The sequence below is a fragment of the Notothenia coriiceps genome, unplaced genomic scaffold (genome assembly GCF_000735185.1).
Source record: "Notothenia coriiceps isolate Sejong01 unplaced genomic scaffold, NC01 NC01_scaffold00017853, whole genome shotgun sequence".
Classification (NCBI taxonomy): Eukaryota; Metazoa; Chordata; class Actinopteri; order Perciformes; family Nototheniidae; genus Notothenia; species Notothenia coriiceps.
In genome coordinates, this window is record NW_011350554.1 from 604,685 (window position 1) to 623,710 (window position 19,026).

The 19,026-nt window shown below is 42.2% G+C and overlaps 1 protein-coding gene across 1 annotated transcript in view; it reads right to left on the reverse strand.

Annotated features, from left to right (window-relative positions):
* The window catches only part of LOC104950622 (RNA polymerase mitochondrial), a 70,515-nt gene that overhangs the window by 22,100 nt on the left and 29,389 nt on the right, over positions 1 to 19,026 (reverse strand). The window contains exon 2 of the mRNA XM_010777163.1: positions 840 to 1,019. Coding sequence (XP_010775465.1) covers positions 840 to 1,019 — 180 coding nt within the window. The remainder of the gene's footprint in view (positions 1 to 839; positions 1,020 to 19,026) is intronic.

Consider the following 19,026-nt stretch of genomic DNA (forward strand, 5'->3'; position numbering starts at 1 on the left):
CCCACCACATCCATCCCCCTGTAATCACTCACAATTACACTTCCCTCCAATTCTGTGTTTAAACAATTAGGAACATTATACAGGAGTCATTTAGCACAATCCTCTCTGGCTGTGAGATGGCAGATACACTGACAGCAGGATCATGTTGGTTTTATCTAAACAGACAACCAGAATAACTCCAACTATTGTAAGGCAATATATGCAGCTATTTGACAAATAATAAGCATTACAGAGCTGTAGGAAGATTACATGCCTCCCTTTCCCTGCCATATAATCATGTGTTCCAGTCAAAGAACCGGTTATGTCCAATGAAATCAAAGTGCAGTGGTTCTGAACTAAAAATAGATTTATAATGACTGTGCACAGGATATCGAATATAGCTGTTGTTGTATTACACTGCTTCCTGCCTGATACAACCATGCTATATCTCATTCCACTGCAATAACCCATAAATAAACTTGCCTAATAGGAATAATAAAAGCTAATGTTCTTGCTCCACCAACAGCACACTTGGAGACAGGGTGCTAGGAGTCTTAATGTCAAGGTCAAAGCTACTGAAATCATTTGCAGTCACTGTCAGCTGTGTGATAAATGCCTCCTTGGACACACAGGAGACAATGGAGTAATTACATTCAAGGAGGCTGGATCAGTTGTATTTCATTGAGATTCAGTATGGGCTGAGTGTATGCATCTCTGAAAGTGTAACCAGAGAGGAGACGTAGAAGGATATAGAGTAGATCTTTCACTAAAAGGCCACTCTGTCATCCCTCGCTGATACAACACTAAAAATAAAACAGTATGCAGTGCGAGGGGAGCCCACATCTACCACATAACTGTACCTTGGGGAAATCATCAATCTCCTTCAGTCTTTTCTCTATCTGCAAGCGGCCCCCGTAGCGTGTGACCCCGTACACCACAGTCATCACGGTCTGCTTCACCACCTTCCTGCTGATGACGCCCTCCAGGAGCTGGGCGATTTTCAACCCGTTCTTTGCATCCCGCACTCTAAACTCCTCCACCTGAAACACATGGACATGTCGGGGATATTAACAGATGTGTTATTGGAGAATATTTAAATGCACAAGCCCAAATACATATAGATCAGGGTAGAAGTACTGATGTGCAATACAGCCAAACTCTTCTATCCAGATATTTCAGAATATCTTGATATTGATTTATCATGATTTGTTTGGTAAGTCAATAATTAAGTAGTATTTATCTAACAACCAGATCACAACAGAGCTGGCCAGCTAACCAATCAGAGCAGACTGGGCTCTGGTTTCAGACAGAGGGTGAAAAGAGGTGCCAAGGCACACNGGGTTTGACGTCATCTGAACAGGACATCGCACGCTCACTGCTTGATAGCGTGCAAAGGCCCGTTTACGCCGGTTGAAAACAACATCGTTATGGGGAAATGCAAGTTTGCGTCCAAATGGTTGGAAGATAAGGAGGAAGGACAATCCATACTGTATATAGTCAATGTGAGGTAAAGTGTGTAACCGGTTAAAACTCAAAGTGGCGATGAGTTCTTAAACTGAAAGGGTCTTAAAAAGGACTTAAAAGGTATTACATTTGACTTCAGGATTCGTGCATATACCCTGGTTCTATAGGTTTAAGTGCATGTAAATGGTCTGCAAATGCTAAAATCTCAAAGTTCCCTCCAGAGCGAGTTGGTCTCCCACACAAAACAAATCGCTTCCATTGGACTCCTTTGTTTACTTCTGTGACATAGTGACATCACATTGTACGTGATAGGCTAAGGGGCGGGACATCTCCAAGCGGTTGACCAATCACAACAGAGCCGGCCAGCTAACCAATCAGAGCAGACTGGGCTCTGGTTTCAGACAGAGGGTGAAAAGAGGTGCTGCAGCACAGGCAGTGTGAGATAAATAAAGAGCTTTTTGAACATTAAAGCATGTCTCAGTACATGCAAATATGAACCTGAAATGAGCCTAATAGAGCAAAGGAGCTTACACTTTTCACTGACGTTTACTTTAAACTATGTGCATCTCAGATCAATATTTTTTTACCCTTAGGCAGTGAAAGGAGAAATCGCAAAAACGGCAATGCTCAAGTGTCATTCAAAGTAATACAAAAAAAGAAAATAAATAGTCAAGTTAAAATCAGATTTGTACTCGTAAATGAAGGGGTCCCAGAGTGACAAATGTCTGACTTATAGACCTGGACATCACCACAAGAAGAGACACTTTGTTTACAGGACACCAAAGCTTCAAACGACACAGATGAAAGAGTGAACCGAAACAGTGAAAATACAGCTGAAAGACGCTATAAAGCACCCATAGAGCTTTGGGGAGAGTTAGGTGTGGCTCCTTCAATAGGAAACATATAATTTACATGTGACCAAAGGAAAGGAAATGATAACAGTTAAGCTGTGAGAGAGAGAAAATAAATGACATAGATGTACCGAGCTGGCAGCATTTAGGTTTTGGGGGTCTTAATCTAACGCAGGCAGAACAGCCAAGTCTTCATAAGGGCTCTTTTCATGAAACTGTGCCCTGGTGCTTTCTAAGGCCTGGGGTGCAGGGACAGGCCCCCCACCTCCCTCCCTCCCTCGCTCATTCTACCCCCATCCAGACCCTAGTCATCCTCCTTCCACCCCTTTGTAGGTCTTTTCCACTTTGATTTCATGTTTGCCCATCTCATGGCTCGGAGACGGGGCAGGCAGAGGCATTCCACAAAAGACCCCATGAGACGCTGCCCCCTCCACTTCCTGCACACTCACACCAATACACATAACAACACACATGCTAACACACACAGTCTGTATATATGTGTAGGTAAATGTGTGTTTGGACGTGAACATTCAACACCAAACATGCACACACACCCTACAACCAAATATGCACACCCTACCTTCCTAAACCCCTTGTTTCCACTCCCATCCAAAGAAAGAAAAGCTTGTGCCACAAACAAAGGCTGCATTCTGTTTCTCTTTCTGTTTTAGCTGTGTTCAGGGGATTCCGTGGGGCGGTTAAAATCTCATCTTCCTATTTTTTTCACCTGCATATAGTCTTTGGATTTCTGTTCTACGAGAAATCCAACAAACCCAACGTCGTCAAAATTCCCAGGCTGATGACGAACCTAGAAGAAGAAACCATACGGGGGTCCCCTCAGCTGTTCCTCCCCCAAACAGGCTGTGAGCCCGTATTTGGTAGGAGGTCCCGGGGTGTTCCCCTGAGGAGCCCCAGAGCTCTGGGTGTTAGTGTTGCCACTGGGGCTTTATAGACTCCCTACTGAGAGCATCTCCTTAGAACAGACAATGGGAGGCATTTATCCCCTGGGTGACCGTGCTGACCCCCTAAACTCACTCCCCTAAATCCGCCGGGCATGGACTGGCGGCTCCTTTCACGGAGCCTTTCACAAGGCCTCACAAAGGCGCCGTGGCCCATGGGCAAGCCTTCTCAGTACTGCATCACTTATACACATGCAAGATAAAGAATGGTGTAGAGGTAAGCAAGTTCTTCCATAGGGCTATAAAAAGGTTTGGTTCGGAAATGTAAAGAGTATCAATGCTTGTTTCTGAGTTTGGTTTTATTTCAGGACGTTTTTGCAACATTTTCAAGTTTCTTTATTGTGAATTAGCAAGACAGTAGCAGAGAGACAACGAGAACTCCATGAGTCAATAGGAACCTACGATGCACCGGCGCACACAAGAGAATCAAACTTCCCTTCAGAGGAGGAATAAAAACATTTTCTATTTCCAGCCTCTGCTGCCTTTTCTCATCCTCGGTGCTCTTCCCATCCCCAATCCGTGTTCGCTCTTTTCAAACTCATCCCCCTCTTTTCAGCCTCACTTCCTTTCCCAGTTTGTGTTGTTGTTGTCCCCCCCCCAACCCACCTACCCATTCCTCCTCTGTCTTTCACTCAGCACTTTTAATTCAACCCGCTTTTTACTCCCCTCAGCGTAGAGGCACCATTTCAATTTGGGGGTGTTAGTGTGTGTGTTTTTGTCTATAAGATTTGATGCGTGTCTGACTGGGACTATGTTAGTTAATGTGTGTGTATGTGTGTGAACTAGGGGAGGGGAAAAAAAGGGAGAGGAAGAAAAAGAGGTTAATATATGTGTGTATTTTGTGAGAGGCAGTGTGAGCAAGAGGGTTTTTTGCATGTGTGTGTGTGTGTCTGTGCATGCGTGTCTTTGTGCGCGTGATGGAGATTGAGTATAGGGGTTTACCCCCCTTTAGTTTATGCGTGTATCCTTTTGGGGACCCCCGCTTCAAGGAAGAGGCTTCCTTTCATGCTTTTTTTTTGCATTCCAATGCATCCTATACACTCCCTAATACCCCGTTAAATGCGGAGAAAATAGGCCGATTGGAAGGAGTGAGTGATAGACGTCTCTGTTCTTCAGATTTCACATTCTTTCTCTAGGTTCCTATTTATTGGCATTTTTTCAGCTTTGAGAAAGAGAAAAACACTTTATTTGAGAATGCAGCGTGGAGAAAGAACCCCCACATCTCAAGGTTTGTCACAGGCCTGCTAACCCAATGGCAGATCAAATGGTATTATCTGACAAATATTGTAGAAAATAACTATACCATATTCAATATTTTAGGAATGTCTTTTCTGTATATTGGATTTTTACCATCAAATGTATGTCATACTTTCACAATGGACAATATTTCTATGGTTTCATATAAAACCCAGAGGTGAGCACGCCCAGAATATCAGTCACATTCCATCATGGCAGGAGAACTGTGTTTTATGATGGCCTTGCACCTTCATCTTCTTCACTGTTGCCAGGGTTGTTTAAAGCCCCCCAAGGTGGCACCAATTCATTTCTATCAAAAATGCTCGCTCAGCACGGGAGCCAAAAGTTTTATCGCTTCCTGATTTACTATCATACTGTGTGGCTCATTAGGGCATGTGACTTTCAAGGCAAAAGTGATTTTTATTGGACTGTAGCAATGTTTTCTCGGAGGCTTCCAAACACACATAACACTAAACAAATTGTAAATGAATAAATAGTTGTAAAAAATCAGTCTACTTTTTTGTAAAGGTTTAGGGAGTGCTACATTTATAAACAGTAACCAGAGTGGGTTTTTTCAGCGTGTTTAAAATGAAATGTAAAACAAAAAACTATTCGAACAAACCATTATGTGTTGTGAAAAGTCTGCCAAATTATGACCTGGGGGAAACCCCAATTCTGACATACAGTAGATTCAACATCTGAAACCCTGAAAAGAAGTACTGTATGTAAATGTTTATGCTTAACATGCCATTTTAAAGGAGTTTGACTTTATCCTGTTATTGTTAGCTTTAGGGTTAACCATAGCCCTAAGCAGCAGAATCCTTTCACAAGCTAACTTTCATTTCCAGTCAATGAAAAGTGGGAGAACAACATAGGACGATTAGCTTTTCTCGTATATCAAAGTAAACAGGCGGGATCGGATCTGTTTTGAATGAGAGCAAAGTCCCTCATGTTTCGTTTGAACGTATGTTATGTTATTTCTCCAATGGTCTCAGAAAGGTTGTAGAGTCATAACATGTGGTTAGGTCAGACAAACCGCAGAACACGCTACTCCAAACAAAACACCGCCATGAGAACAAGCTGCCACACGATGGTGGCCACATGGGCACTTGTAAACATGGAGAACATGCCCCTAAACGCTGACTTGTTAACTTCAACTTTTAGGAGTAAATAAATACACAGGCTTGCCAACATTTCAGTTAGTTTTTACACATCCCTTGGAAAAAGAAAAACTACAAATAGGGTTCAGTTTGCAGTATTGGCATATTCTCAGAGAGGAAAATGTTGTTGGCTATGGGAGGGAAAAATACTTTTGGCCTAACAGACTGAAAAAAAGCTTAAAAAGAAAGAGAAAAAATAAATCAATGGTTAAGTTTCTCCACTTCCTTTTAAAAACCAATAACAGGCAGTGTCAAAGAAAGCTGCCTTTCAAACTTTATCTGAATTTCAACAACATTTAACCTTAAAGGTTACTGTCATTTAGCTGGTGACTTTGAGGTTAGCCTTTATAACAAACAGAGCTGAAGATCGGTCGAGATTCTCAAAGACCATATCAAGGTTCAGGTCGGCAGCGGTGTGTGCTTTGCCCTGACCTATGAGATGTGTTTATTGTTTCTCCATATGTACGGCTTTGCCTGTGTGTGTGAGCCATGCCCTAACCCGACCTGGGGGTAAAAGGTACACGAGGGTCAAGTATGCCAGGAGTGCAGAATATGTGGAGCAGGTTGTTTCGCAAAGTCTCGGTGGGTGCGGCGGGACAGGAGGCAGGTGGGGAGTCAAAGGGTTAAACTAGAACAGGTTGGTAAGAGTGCAGGCATGGTATGTGCCACAGTTGGTACTGAATTGCAAGTGTGCGAAGTCAAAGGGGTCGGTCAGTTCTGCATGAGCGTGTGTGGCAGCGCATTACTGCACGGCAAAAGGTCAGGGTTAAAAACACACGGGTGTTTTAACCCTGGGAAACGCTCGCCCTTATGTCTAATCAAGATTTCCCAAAAATGCAAGCATATGTCGCTCTGTTTCCTCTTCTGATACACACAGAGTATTTATGTATGATTTTTCATCATCCAGTTTTAAGCATGCCCTTCTACGGAAGAGGATTAGGGCCACATGATTTTTTTTTTTGGGAGGATTTGAAAAAAGTCAGAATTCTGACTTTTTCCTCAGAATTCTGACTTCAAAGTCAGAATCTTTTTTCTCCCAAAAACATTTTTCTTTTGTTCTGAGAAAAAAAGTCAGAATTAAATTTCTTTAAACAAACCTTATGGTAAGAGGGACTAGTATCAGCTAATGTAGCACAATGTGAACAAGTAGTGACAGTCATTTTCCCAACTCTCCAGGGCCAACAGACTATCATGAAGCAGGCCTCACACAATGTCCATCGCTGCTGCACATATCATCAAGTCCCTTCTAACGGTGGTCTGCCTAGAGGAGCCCCCCGAGTGGAATTTGCGCATTAACAATCATTTTCCACATTTCTCTCAAAAAACGGCACGCCTCTCTCCCAGAACCCCCGAGACACTCAAGATATTCTTACAAAAGCTTGTTCTATTACCCTTCATGTCATCGACATTTCACACTAACCAGAAGGATCGGGCTCCAATAAGTTCTGAGCCATTAGCTTTCCCAGGAAAAAAACCTTGAGTCTTTAGATGTGAGCCAGCCACAGGGAGAACAGTGGGAGTAGGTGGAGGCTGCATTCTTTCGTTTTGGTTTCAGCTTCTGCCTATAAATCTTTGGTAAATGAATCTCAGGCGCAGGCCCATCCCTCTGTCCTTTTGTGTTTTAAGAGGCACATTAGAGACTGGATGGTTGGACACTTTCAAAGCTGCTAAGGTGAATTGGCGATGAAGCTAACCCTAACCCTCACTCAAGCCCTTATCAATAGCAACTATTTGCACTGCAATTCGTCCTTAAATTCCTTTCAGGCATCGTGTAACAGCCATTGGTATTGAATGTTCTGTGTGTAAATGCATTTTAGCCAAGGGTTCCTGAAGGAAAAGTCTTCTTTTCTATCCTTTCCCCTTGGTAAGATGAGAATGTAGGTGAAGGGGGTGAATGAGCTCTCTTTCCTCCCCTTGTAAAATCACATTTTCCCCTCCTACTTGAAAGGATTTCTCACATTTCCGGAAGCAATGGCACACATGCAGGCACAAAGACAATTACACAATCACTCACACACTAACACACACCATGAAGGTTAGGTACTTTTTTTAGACATACTAATAACAGACCAACATTGTACACTCAGATCTTCAAAGGAACTACAGAGGAGAGGAGAACGAGAAGCCTATTGAGAGTTTTTGGCACATTTGAACCCACTTAGCCTGTAAAAGAACACTTCAATATTTACAAATTGGAGTAAAACTGCATGCAGCACAAGGCCAAAGCCAATTCACTTCAGCAAACAAAGTCTGAGAGAGGGGAGTTAATTTACAGGCAAAGAATGCAATAAATAAAAACAGCTTTTACAGTTTCTTTTTACAGGCTCGTAAAGAAGGTAAAGTTTACTTTCTTTATCTTTAAATGTGAACTTAACAGAATTATACCCTTTGAAACGGTATTGGATGTTTTATTGCTATCTTAAAAAGGCTTTGTTGATTAATTTCAAACAGTATAGATGAGACATTTTCCAACAACGTTTGAGTTCCAAGTGGTGGCTGAACTTCATTGCCAGTTCATTCAGCTACGGGAAATGAAAGCACTCATTTAGACCACATTGAGGCCTATATCACGCTTACAACTGGCCTCATAAAGCTGTCTTCGATGATACTCATATTTCATATTCTGTAGCAGATGATATCAAATCAACTGGAGCATCTCAAGAATTTTGGCATGGCCGTATTTCCTTCAGGAAATAATGTCCTCACTGAGCTCAGCTGCCACTTATACCTCATTCACACCAACTCTAGTTGGCCGATTACTGCGGTAAACAACACCAACGGTGTTTCAGGGCTGGTTCGGAGCTGGAGCTTGAAAAGCACCGGGTTTTCCTGTGAACCTGAAAAGCTCTAGCACGGAGCTTGAACCGGAGTTGCGTTGGTGTGAATGAGGTATTAGACTCCTGGGGTTTCCATGGAGCCAGAAGGGGCTGCATCCGTTTAAGAATACAACAGTCTTTATTTAGGAAGATAGAGATCCTATAATACATCATGAAAAATGTTACCCTGATTAAGAAGAGTGCATTAGACAGGACAGTTATAGAACTTTGGAAATAGCTGTAATGATAGAGACAAAATGGCAGCAGAAACTTTAGGATTGCTGCCAGATCAATAAGAGTTGATCAAACATGTTCAATTATTATTCTGCTCTGGTTATTGATGGTTGATGTTGTTTTGCTACATATGTTTCTCTAGTTTTTGGGAAATAAAGTCTCTCTCTCACCACACCTTATAATAAGCAATCCTCTCACTTGATACCCATTGTTTGGATCAAACAAATGTGATTGATGCCAGCACACAAACACACACGCACGCACACACTCGTCATAAGGTAAATTAAGGAGTTGTGCCATCCAGTGTCTGATTTTTTGATCTACTGTCCCCCGTAACTTCCATCTTGTCTGTTTCTCGATAATTCGTCCATCGTAAAATAACCAACATTCAAACACAGCCTCTCTCTCACCCATACATTAACCACAGCTCCATTTCCCCTGCCACATTCATTGAGGAAACAAGTGGATATCATGGAGATCTAGTTGGCCGATTACTGCGTAAACAACACTGCTTGCCTCCAAGGGAAAAAACGATACAAGTCATAAAAGGTGATAAAACACAAATAAAAACTACCGGTGCCTGAAAACACAAACAAGGGAAGCTTATTGTACCCTGCAGGGAGCTGTGCTCATGTAATAAACTGCACTAGTCATTTTAGGCAACTTTCCCAAACTCATAACAGACTATGCTGCTGGTAATGACTTTCAGCTTCACTTTTAAATGCGGATCATGTTTAATTGTTAAAGTTAATTTAAATGTAAAGCGATACGAGGGCTAGCCGGGAGCGTGAAGCCACACTGTGTTGTAGCTGTAGGCGGGGCCCGCAGCTTGTGAGGAAGTAACGGCAAACCATAGACTGAGCCTGAAAAGAACTCCTCGAGTACCAGCATCAATTACCACCATTACTGCACATTACCCAGGCCCTCACTCTCTTCCTGTGTGTGTGTTTCCTTGCACTCACATGAGCGGAGCACACCACCGCACCTCAGGCTACCCAGGGGAGTGTGTGTATGTGTGTACAAAAGTGTGTGAGGGGAGAAAATGCAAAAACTCCCGCAGACACATGCTCATTCTTGTGTGTGTGTGTGTGTGTGTGTGTGTGTGTGTGTGTGCGTGCGTGCGTGCGTGTGTGCGTGCGTGCGTGCGTGCGTGCGTGCGTGCGTGCGTGTCGCCGGGTAATATATCATCTCAGCTTGAAAAGACCCCCAAGCCAGAAGTTAATGAAGTGAAATGAGACTTATTAGCCAAAAAGCTTTAATGTCACCGACAGGCGAACGTGGGGAAATAAAGACAGTCAGAAATTATTAATGACAACAGAGACTGAGGTGCACAAAGGGAGTGTGAACATAGGCCCAGCACACATTGTACATTGTGTATACCTACAGATAAACCTAAACTTGAGCACTTTTCCCTTGAAATGCAGCTAGTTGCTCTGCCTTATTGTAAAGGGTTCATGCCGGGCCAAACATTGATTATGCCGGGTGAGTCAATCTCTTTGTTTTTGTGCAGAGAATTATGTTCTTTCCCCTCAGTGGATTAACCCAAGAGTTGACACTATCATATGATCCACGGGGTGCACATTTCTCAATGGCTTTAGTTTTAGAGTGAGCATGCAGCCTGCGTCAGTTAAGCCAGGTAATGTTCAGACTAATTGGACAGGAATGACCAGTTATCAGGCTGATTACTGCCACTCCTCATCAGGTAATGGCGGCTCAACGGGGGACCAGCTCTGTCTGACGTGCAGCACATGATTGAGAGTCCTGCCGTTGGAGGGGTGGGGGGGCTTCAGTGCCTGCTGGCAGGGGCTTTTCTGGGGTCAGCCAGCGAACAAGGACGCATTTCTCATCACTGTCAGAAATTTGGAGGGAGCCCTCATATTTGGAGTGTGTAGAAGATGCCAGATTTTGAGAGCCTGGCAATTGAAACCGTTGTAGGGATGTGTTTTGTGTGCACTTGTCAAAAAGTTGTTGACCGTGCAGGTTCATAAGCAGCAATTCTTCCACTGCCGTTCCCTTTGAGTAGTAAGGGCGGCAACAGATGAAGATAAATTAAAAGATCGGGTTCCACTCCCCACCACACTCAGACCCCAGGGCTGACCCTGTGCTCTAAAGATGCTTTGAAGCCTGATACATCTGGTTGCCTTTGACTGAGGGCTCACAGAGAGACAGAGGTGTCCAGGTTGGACTAAGCAAATCCTTCACTGTTCTTCGCCCCTTCCTTCAGCCTGGGCCTTAACCCTACATTGACCCTACTGGTGTTTGCTTAAGGGGTCATCAAGACTGAGCCACTTGTTCCACCAAAGGCCAGAGACCTGAAGACCCCAGGATACCATGCTATACTCTGAGCAGGCCAATCATGGTCTTGGTTTAGATCATGAAGTCAAGGCATGCTGGATGGGGAATTAGAGTTGACAGCCTCATGGATTTGATCAGACTGGACATTGATGACATGTTTGACAATGTTATAAACAGAAACTAATATAGAAATGATTCACGATGAGGGTTTACTGGGTATCCTTTAATCTAGACCAAGATTTATAGCCTAAACAAAAGAGGGAGGTTGGCCTTTTCTTAGTCCAAACAAAGTGACAAACCACCTTTCCAATTCTGTTTTTCTGCCTCATGGCTCAGCCCTCTCTTTGGCCTGTTAAAGCAATTCCATTTAATACAGAAAATGAAATAAAACAAATTTCAGAAACAGGAGGACTAGGATTCACTGTATTTTTTCCCAGCGACATTTTTTCCCATTCAAAAGGACTATTTCAAGCCAAAAGCCAAGCCTTGACTTTAGCGCACCAACTTCCCATTATGATAAATGATTCAGGTGCACTCACAAATAACTCACTTAGTGGCAGAAATTGGGCGTAGAGCTGACCTAGATTTATGTCGACCATTCCTCCTCCATTTCTTCAGGAAGTAGAGAGGGGAACGTGAACAAGATGGAATGTGATGTTAGCAAAGCCACAGAGAAGGGTGTGAGGTAAAAAGTGAAGAGTTGCTGTGAAGAAACGTGCAAGGACAAGAGCGAATTTGGGAATGTTGGAAGATTTGGTTTGTGTCTTAGCTGTCTGTCTCAAATGTGGCCTTTGATCATGTATCATTATGGACTTAAAGCTGAATTCTTGGGCATTTATCAGTCTTCAAAAGCTGGTATAAATCCATCCATCCGTTTGTTTCTGTAATTCCTGATCTGTATTCAGGGTCATGGTTGTCAGTCATAGGGTTAACACGCGATGCATGACAATTTATTAAAGGTTATGCTTAAAAAAAACTAGGTTGTACAACATGTGGTCCAACCACATCTGAAGGTGGAACGTTTATATATCTATTCCAAATGGCAATACTCAAAAGATGGACTGAAAATCCTGCCATTATAGAGAAGGGCAAGACACCACACCACTATAAATGATGAAAACAACTAAGAACTTTGGACAATCTTTCCTAAATGGCATTTATAGATTTCCACCTGCTTGTACACAACACAGAGGGTAGTAATTGTCTTAACATTATTGAACATAAAGAGAAGTTAATATACGGCTTTCTTTCTCACCTTCGGATATCTGGCCAGTCACTATGTGGAGTTGGCATGATGTTCGGATGATATGTTTTGTGTATTTGTATCACAAAGCTAACACCAGCACAAAAAGCAAGGTCAGCAAACCCAAAACTAAGCAGATAGCACCAGTTAGGTTTATACAATCAAAGCTTTATCTACCTCTAAACAATGTAACTGCCCTCTTATCACAGAGGACAGAGAGGATAGTAGGAGGGACCTTTTAGTGTCCAGCAATGGTATAGGTTCAGTTTTATGGCCTTGCTGTCTCCGTCTCTCGGGCTCACTATTGACCACTGTAGCTTGCAGGCAGTATGATTGTCGGGAGTGGCAGGGCAGGGGTTACGTTGACAAGAGTGTGTGAAATAGCAACCGTGCATGAAGCAGATAAAATAGGATGTACCTGATCATTCGGATAATAAAGGTTGTTTCTGCTAAGCGTCAATTGTTTGATTTAGTGACACATTGTTTGAATAAGTCAGATCCCTTAACTGGTGCTAATTAGTCAATACATTTGAATTGTGTGGTAATGGATTGTCATCCGTTTATAAATCATTGTATAGTAGATGTTTTGGGCTCCAAGTTAGGGATTGGGATTACATAGAATACAAAGATAATACATTAATAAATAAAAAAGGCAATAAAAGATAAAGTAATTGTTGGTTGCAACCCTGGTTTTTAAATTGGTGTTGAGTCTTTAAATGTGACATTTTGATTTGCAATTATTCCTATGCAAAGATGTTCATGATTTCAGTCATGAGTTTGTATGGGATTAATAGGGGGTGGGGTTGGTGTCTGGGAGTAAAAATGCCTAAATGTCAAATTGCTCCAGACATGGGACAAGAGAATAGTGGCGATAGTCTGTGTAAGCTTGTGTGAGCATTGAAGGAAGGGGGATGCTTAGTTCTCTGTGGACCTCTGGGACCTGGGAGGCTGGAGATAAGCCACCTAGCATCAGCACCCTTCATTCGGTTTCCCCATGCTCATGTCAAACCACTGGGGTCCGCTGTACTGATAACCCCTGGCAGGAGGAAAACCTTTTATGTTGCCTGTCTGAGCCGTTTTACTATGACACACACACACACACACACACACACACACACACACACACACACACACACACACACACACACACACACACACACACACACACACACAATTGCAAATGTGGGAAACCAATCTTTTTGACTACTTTTCCTGCAAAAAAACACCAGCTCAGTGCATAAATCCTCGCAGACAGGCAGGGGGAGTAGGAGGCGTGAAACAGTAGCTAAAGAGAGAGCTTGGCCTGAGGCTGAGGGTCAGAGTTCTCCTGAGGTCATTCACAGCTAAATTGACTAGCAGAGAAAGGGAGGGTGAGAGCGGGAGTCTGAACGAGAGAGACAGGGAGACAACCTCCAGGGCCATTGATACGGCCCCCAGGTCTCTTTGATCTGTCGCTGCTAGCTTCCTGAAGTAAACACAGGCTAATTGTCTGGATCAGGTTGAGATGCTTATCTGCGGTCGCCTGTCTGTTCCCTCCAACGCTTCGATACGTTTCTGCAGCGATACAGAGGAGGCCAAGCTCGTCGGTCCCGATCAGATTCCTGGAGGTACTAATGGGTACAGCCAACATTTAACTGCCTCAATCCACCCGATGCATCGCTAAGTCCAGGCCACGTTTGACCCCCCGCATATCTCTTGACCTTTTAATCCAGCAAGCACCTCACAATTAATGCAAACCTGATAAAGAACAAGCTAGAAATGCTTCTTAAAAACCCATTTAATTGTGCTCCAAACTTATCTTTTAATTGCCTGGTTAGTTTGTTTATAAAAAGAAGTTAGCTTTGTTCCTGAAGTTTTATTTTCACTTGAAGATCAACCTTTATCTTGTGCCGGGTTGTTTCTTGTATTTTGTGAACCGTGTCACATTGTCTTGAAAGTTTTATTATCTCTTTTGCTACCTTTTTTGCTGCCTTGCCTTTTGATGTACCGTAACAGCTTTTTGCAATTTAGACAATAGTGAATAGAGATGAAGGGCAAGAACATAAAGAGAGAAAGAATATTAAGGTAGAACGAGGAAGACATTTATATTCAGAGCTTTGAAGTTGAACTTTTGGCAGACATGAGGTAGTGACTTGGAGGCAGGGATGACAATATTCTCCTTTTGAACTCCCTAGCATAAATATCGGTGCTGATGTTGTAATGGGATTTTCCTCATGACCCTCCTCTCACACAGACCTTCCGGAAAGCCCTTCATGTGGATTCTGCTTCCCCTCCTCTGCACCCTGAGCCCACGGAGATCAGACACCGGGGGTCTCCGGGGGGAAATAGCTCATTCTGTGATGACGCTACTCATTGCAAGCCTGATTGGGTTTAGTGGTGCCTGGGGGGGGGGCTGAGGCCAGATAGTAAAGATATATCAATATATCATGGCTACCGGGGCTACTGGAAACATCATTGCCTTGATCTTGAAAGAACTGGTTTCATGCAGATGGTTGCTGAGGGTCGTGTCACTGAAACATATTTATGGTAGCAGTTGAATGAAGATGGTTGTATTTGTGCACATGTTGAGCCTTCCTCTCTTCACTTGATATCGTTTTTGAATAACCTTTAGCATCTATCGGAATGGAGCTCATAGAGTTCATTTAATTTCGAGTGCAGCTAAGGCAACAGCCCTGCAATACGGGTGGTTATGTTCAGTATGCAATAAAGAGTAATGGAAAAAGCCAATGAGATTTAAACAGCCATGGGTGGGATTTCTCTGTTTTGTCACAGCGTGCCCAAATTGGATTGATCTAAAATCCAATCAAGCTTTATTTACAAAAGGTTGTATTTTATATATCTATTTTACAATCACACATAAAATCTAATTTACAACTCCATCACACACTCAGCGGCCTTTAACAGAGCAGATTCATTGTTTATTTATGATTTTCTCTTTCGAAATTGTTGGAAGAAGTAGCACGTAGCACAAGGAAACAGGTGTGGCAGGTACATATTGGCTTATGTATTCAGCATTTATACGAGCGGGCATTTCAGTGTATGCCATTTGTTTCTACAATCATTTGTATGCAAGTGTGTGTTAAACAGAGATACAGTCGGCATCGTGGACCAGTTTTCTATCTAGTGGCTGCATCATTCTCACCTCGGGCGCAGGACTCCACTCTGTCACTCAGGGTGACACATGGAGAGGCAGCCCCCTGCCCGTGGCGTACAGAGGGGATCACCGCCCTGTCACTGTCTGTCACTCCGGCTTTGTCCCGTCATGCCCCCACGCTGGCAGGTTGAGCGAGAAGGGGAGGCCCGTCATGAGCAGTGACAGACTGACAGGTGACAGGTGAAGCCAGCCCGACAGCGTGTGCCACAGACACTCCGACATTCATACATAACCCAGTGTGGTTCGATATGTGTGTGTGAATGTGTGCCTGCATACAAAGACATACAGCCGGCTTGTTTAACACCACTGGGATGGGATTACAAGGTCCTTCTGTGGGTCAAAATGCCGCCCTCTGAGACCTGTTGTGTTCTTAAACTGCACTGGCATCAGTCAGAATGGTAAGATGTATATATTCGCTGTAAAAAAGAATTGCATAGTTTTAAATGCATAATGGCCAGGGCTCTGCCTAGTCTTCTCTCTCCTATCGCTCCACCACTTTAATAAACATCACCTCAGTCATAGCTGCAGTTTCTCCCCAGGCTGAAAATCCATCTCGACACATCGCCTCCAGCACAAGAAAAATAAAAAATGTTTCTGAATGCACACACTGAATCAGTTGACTGCTTATTGGAGATTAACTTGTTTTTTAAGTTAAAATTATCAGTGTTTTCAGGCACTTTTTGGCTACTTTATAAACAGGATCTGTTTTTTCATGTGGTGTGTCTAAATCTGAATGATGTAGAAAATTGTTACCACACATATTTGTGGGCTAGATATGGCTCTTGATGCTGGGACAAGAGACTGTTAGCTTAGCTTAGCATAAAGACCGAATATAAGAGAGAAAAACAGCTAGCATTGTTTCATCCAAAATTAAAAGTATCTATACATCTCAATTACACGATATCACTTTTGTTTGAAGTTTAAAAAGGGACACGTTATATTTTTACAAGAATGTTTGTGCTGTACTGTTTCTTCCTTTTAGACTCTTAGCATCTAAGCTAACTATTTACTGACCACAGCTTCAGACGTGTAATGTATCAATCTTCTGTAACTCTTATTACTGATAATATTCCTTTACGAAAAGTTCACCACATTTACCTTTGCAGTCACTTGATGTTGACTGGTAAGAGGGAGTAACTGTATATCAAAGAGAAATATATTCAAACTTTGCTAATGAAATATATACACGGATACACTATAGCCTCCACTGTATGTAAAAACTTCGGCCCACATATTCTCAAAGAGTTTTGCATGCAAGCAAATTCACAAGTTTATACACACACAGCAGAATATCGTCTTTTGATCGCAGCCTACCCTGCTGCAGTTAAAGCAGATCCACTGCAAAGATGCTGCAGATGCTGTCAGATCTAAGTAAGGACTGAAAGGGTGTGTATGCCTTTGATGCTGGAATAATTTCTAGCTTATATTCAATTTTTCATACAAACACTACAAGGAACCAAGACAAATATCTAGTTTTTAATTATTAAACTAGGTATTTATTAGCACAGCTATATAAATCTTTTGTTTTCTTTTAAAATCAGTTTTCTCAGTAATGATTTTTAACAACTGCTGAGAAAATACAACGAGACATCAGGTTATTTCAGCGTAACTGAATTACAGCCAACATATGTGCGCAGTCCAATATTGGATTAGATTTACAGCTCTCTTTGTCACGCGATAGACTTTTAATGGCCATTATTGCTGCCGGTTGAGGTCCCAAATCGAGCATTAGACCTTCACCGTGCCTTGAATCTAACCCGTGCCAGAGGTTGCACCCAAATAATTCCATGTGACCTAAATCTCCCATTCCATTACCCAACATTCCCTGTGGGGACAGTAGAGGTCCCCCAACACTTGACCTCTGACCCCAGCCTCCATCAGGAGAGAAGCAAATAACAGTGAGGGAGGTTTTATAGGCACCCAGGCTATCTGAACTGCCTCGATTTGTGTCTCAGAGGAGAAATACAGTCATTATGATGCCCTATGAGGGTCTGCTCTCAAATGTGATTTAGTTCTTATTACCTTCAGTCATATTGCGTGAGGCAGCATTCGTCTTCCTGCAGCAAAGCCATAAAAAACACGGTAGAATTCCGAATTTGTCTGGGCATTTTAGAATTTTTCAGAATTTAATGAAAACCGAGAGGGTCTCCATACCACAATTGTGAGATTTACAGCACTACGACTGCTCAGATACTGGTCAAGCCATGTCAGTGTGTCACAGACCAATATAATAATCTATTATTTAGTGTGCCATCAATCAGTATTGTCCTTTCTCCTCCTTCAATGTAGGTTTCTGGTCTTGGTTTGGTGGTTTTACTATTCCTTTCATAAATCGTCAGTAAGTAATATGAATTATTTGTTGTATCCACAATCAAAAGATATGAAAATATCTTAATACAATATTCACTTAATTACTTATAATATCAGGGAGTCATTAGATATTTGCACAGTACTTCTGTGTTATGATGTGATGCTTGTTATAGAATCATTTTTTTTTTTAAAACAACCACCTCGGAGGAATGAAATAGGGCAGGCATACAGTATTAGAACAAAAACAGACTTAAACAAGAGCTGTTCCTTTGGGGCTCTGAGGGAAGCAGCACTTGTGAAGTCACTCAGAGCCAGAAACGGCAATGGCACACTTTCAGAGCAGCTGCAAAAAACAGCTTTGGTAAATAGCAAGATATGAGTAAATAAAGTACAACAAGCTTTGGTGGCTTGTGTCAATGTATGACAAAGAGAGAAAGGCAGAGAGAGGAATGATACATGGTGATTACTGTTGGAAATAATATTTAACTTAATTTGTCAAATGTACTTTTCTTTAACTGGGTATGCGTCAATGGGATTTAACTGTCTTGCTAATATTGTGAAACGGCTGACCTGTCATTGACTTTAGGTGGAAAACATTTGTTCTGTTGGTTCTATTGGCTAAAAGGAAGAATTACATTGCACCCAGGAGTGTAAGATACTCATCTAAATAAAACAATGTACAATCCCCGACAAGTACTTTTCAAGATAAGTAACTCAACTGACCTGTTAAGCCCTGAGCCTGTTTTTCAGGTCTCGGCTCGTAAATGACATTCCCAGAACAAATGACTATATATTCACTTTTAAAAAGGGGTGAATTCATAATCTTTTTTCTCAAAGCAATGATACTCCTGTGAGTTGGATGTAGAATTTTTAAAGTAAATTCAGATTGAACATAGTAAAAAAATATAAATGATAGTGTCCGTCCAAAAAAAAACATTACTTATAGTGAAAACCGCCCTTGAATGATGGGATAGTAAAGTAAAAGCTTTAGGAATCCAAACTATAACATATAATAAGTACCCTTTATCAAATTTGATGCAAAACAGTGACATTTGACCTTTTTAGAGAGGTTTAGAAAAAACCCACTTCTGGGGTCATTTAGGTGGATTTGCCATATCCCGTGCCCCCCTCGTCGATTTTGATGATTGACACCTATTTTTGTTAGAGCCAATAGAATCGAGAGGGAAGTTCCTAAATCCACCTACACAATACCATTGAAGAATGAGAGTGATGGCACGCAGCTTGCCCAAACCGAAAGCTATGTTACGCTCTGAAAACTGAAAACTAGGTTATAGCCATAAATATGATGATGGATTATCAGTAAT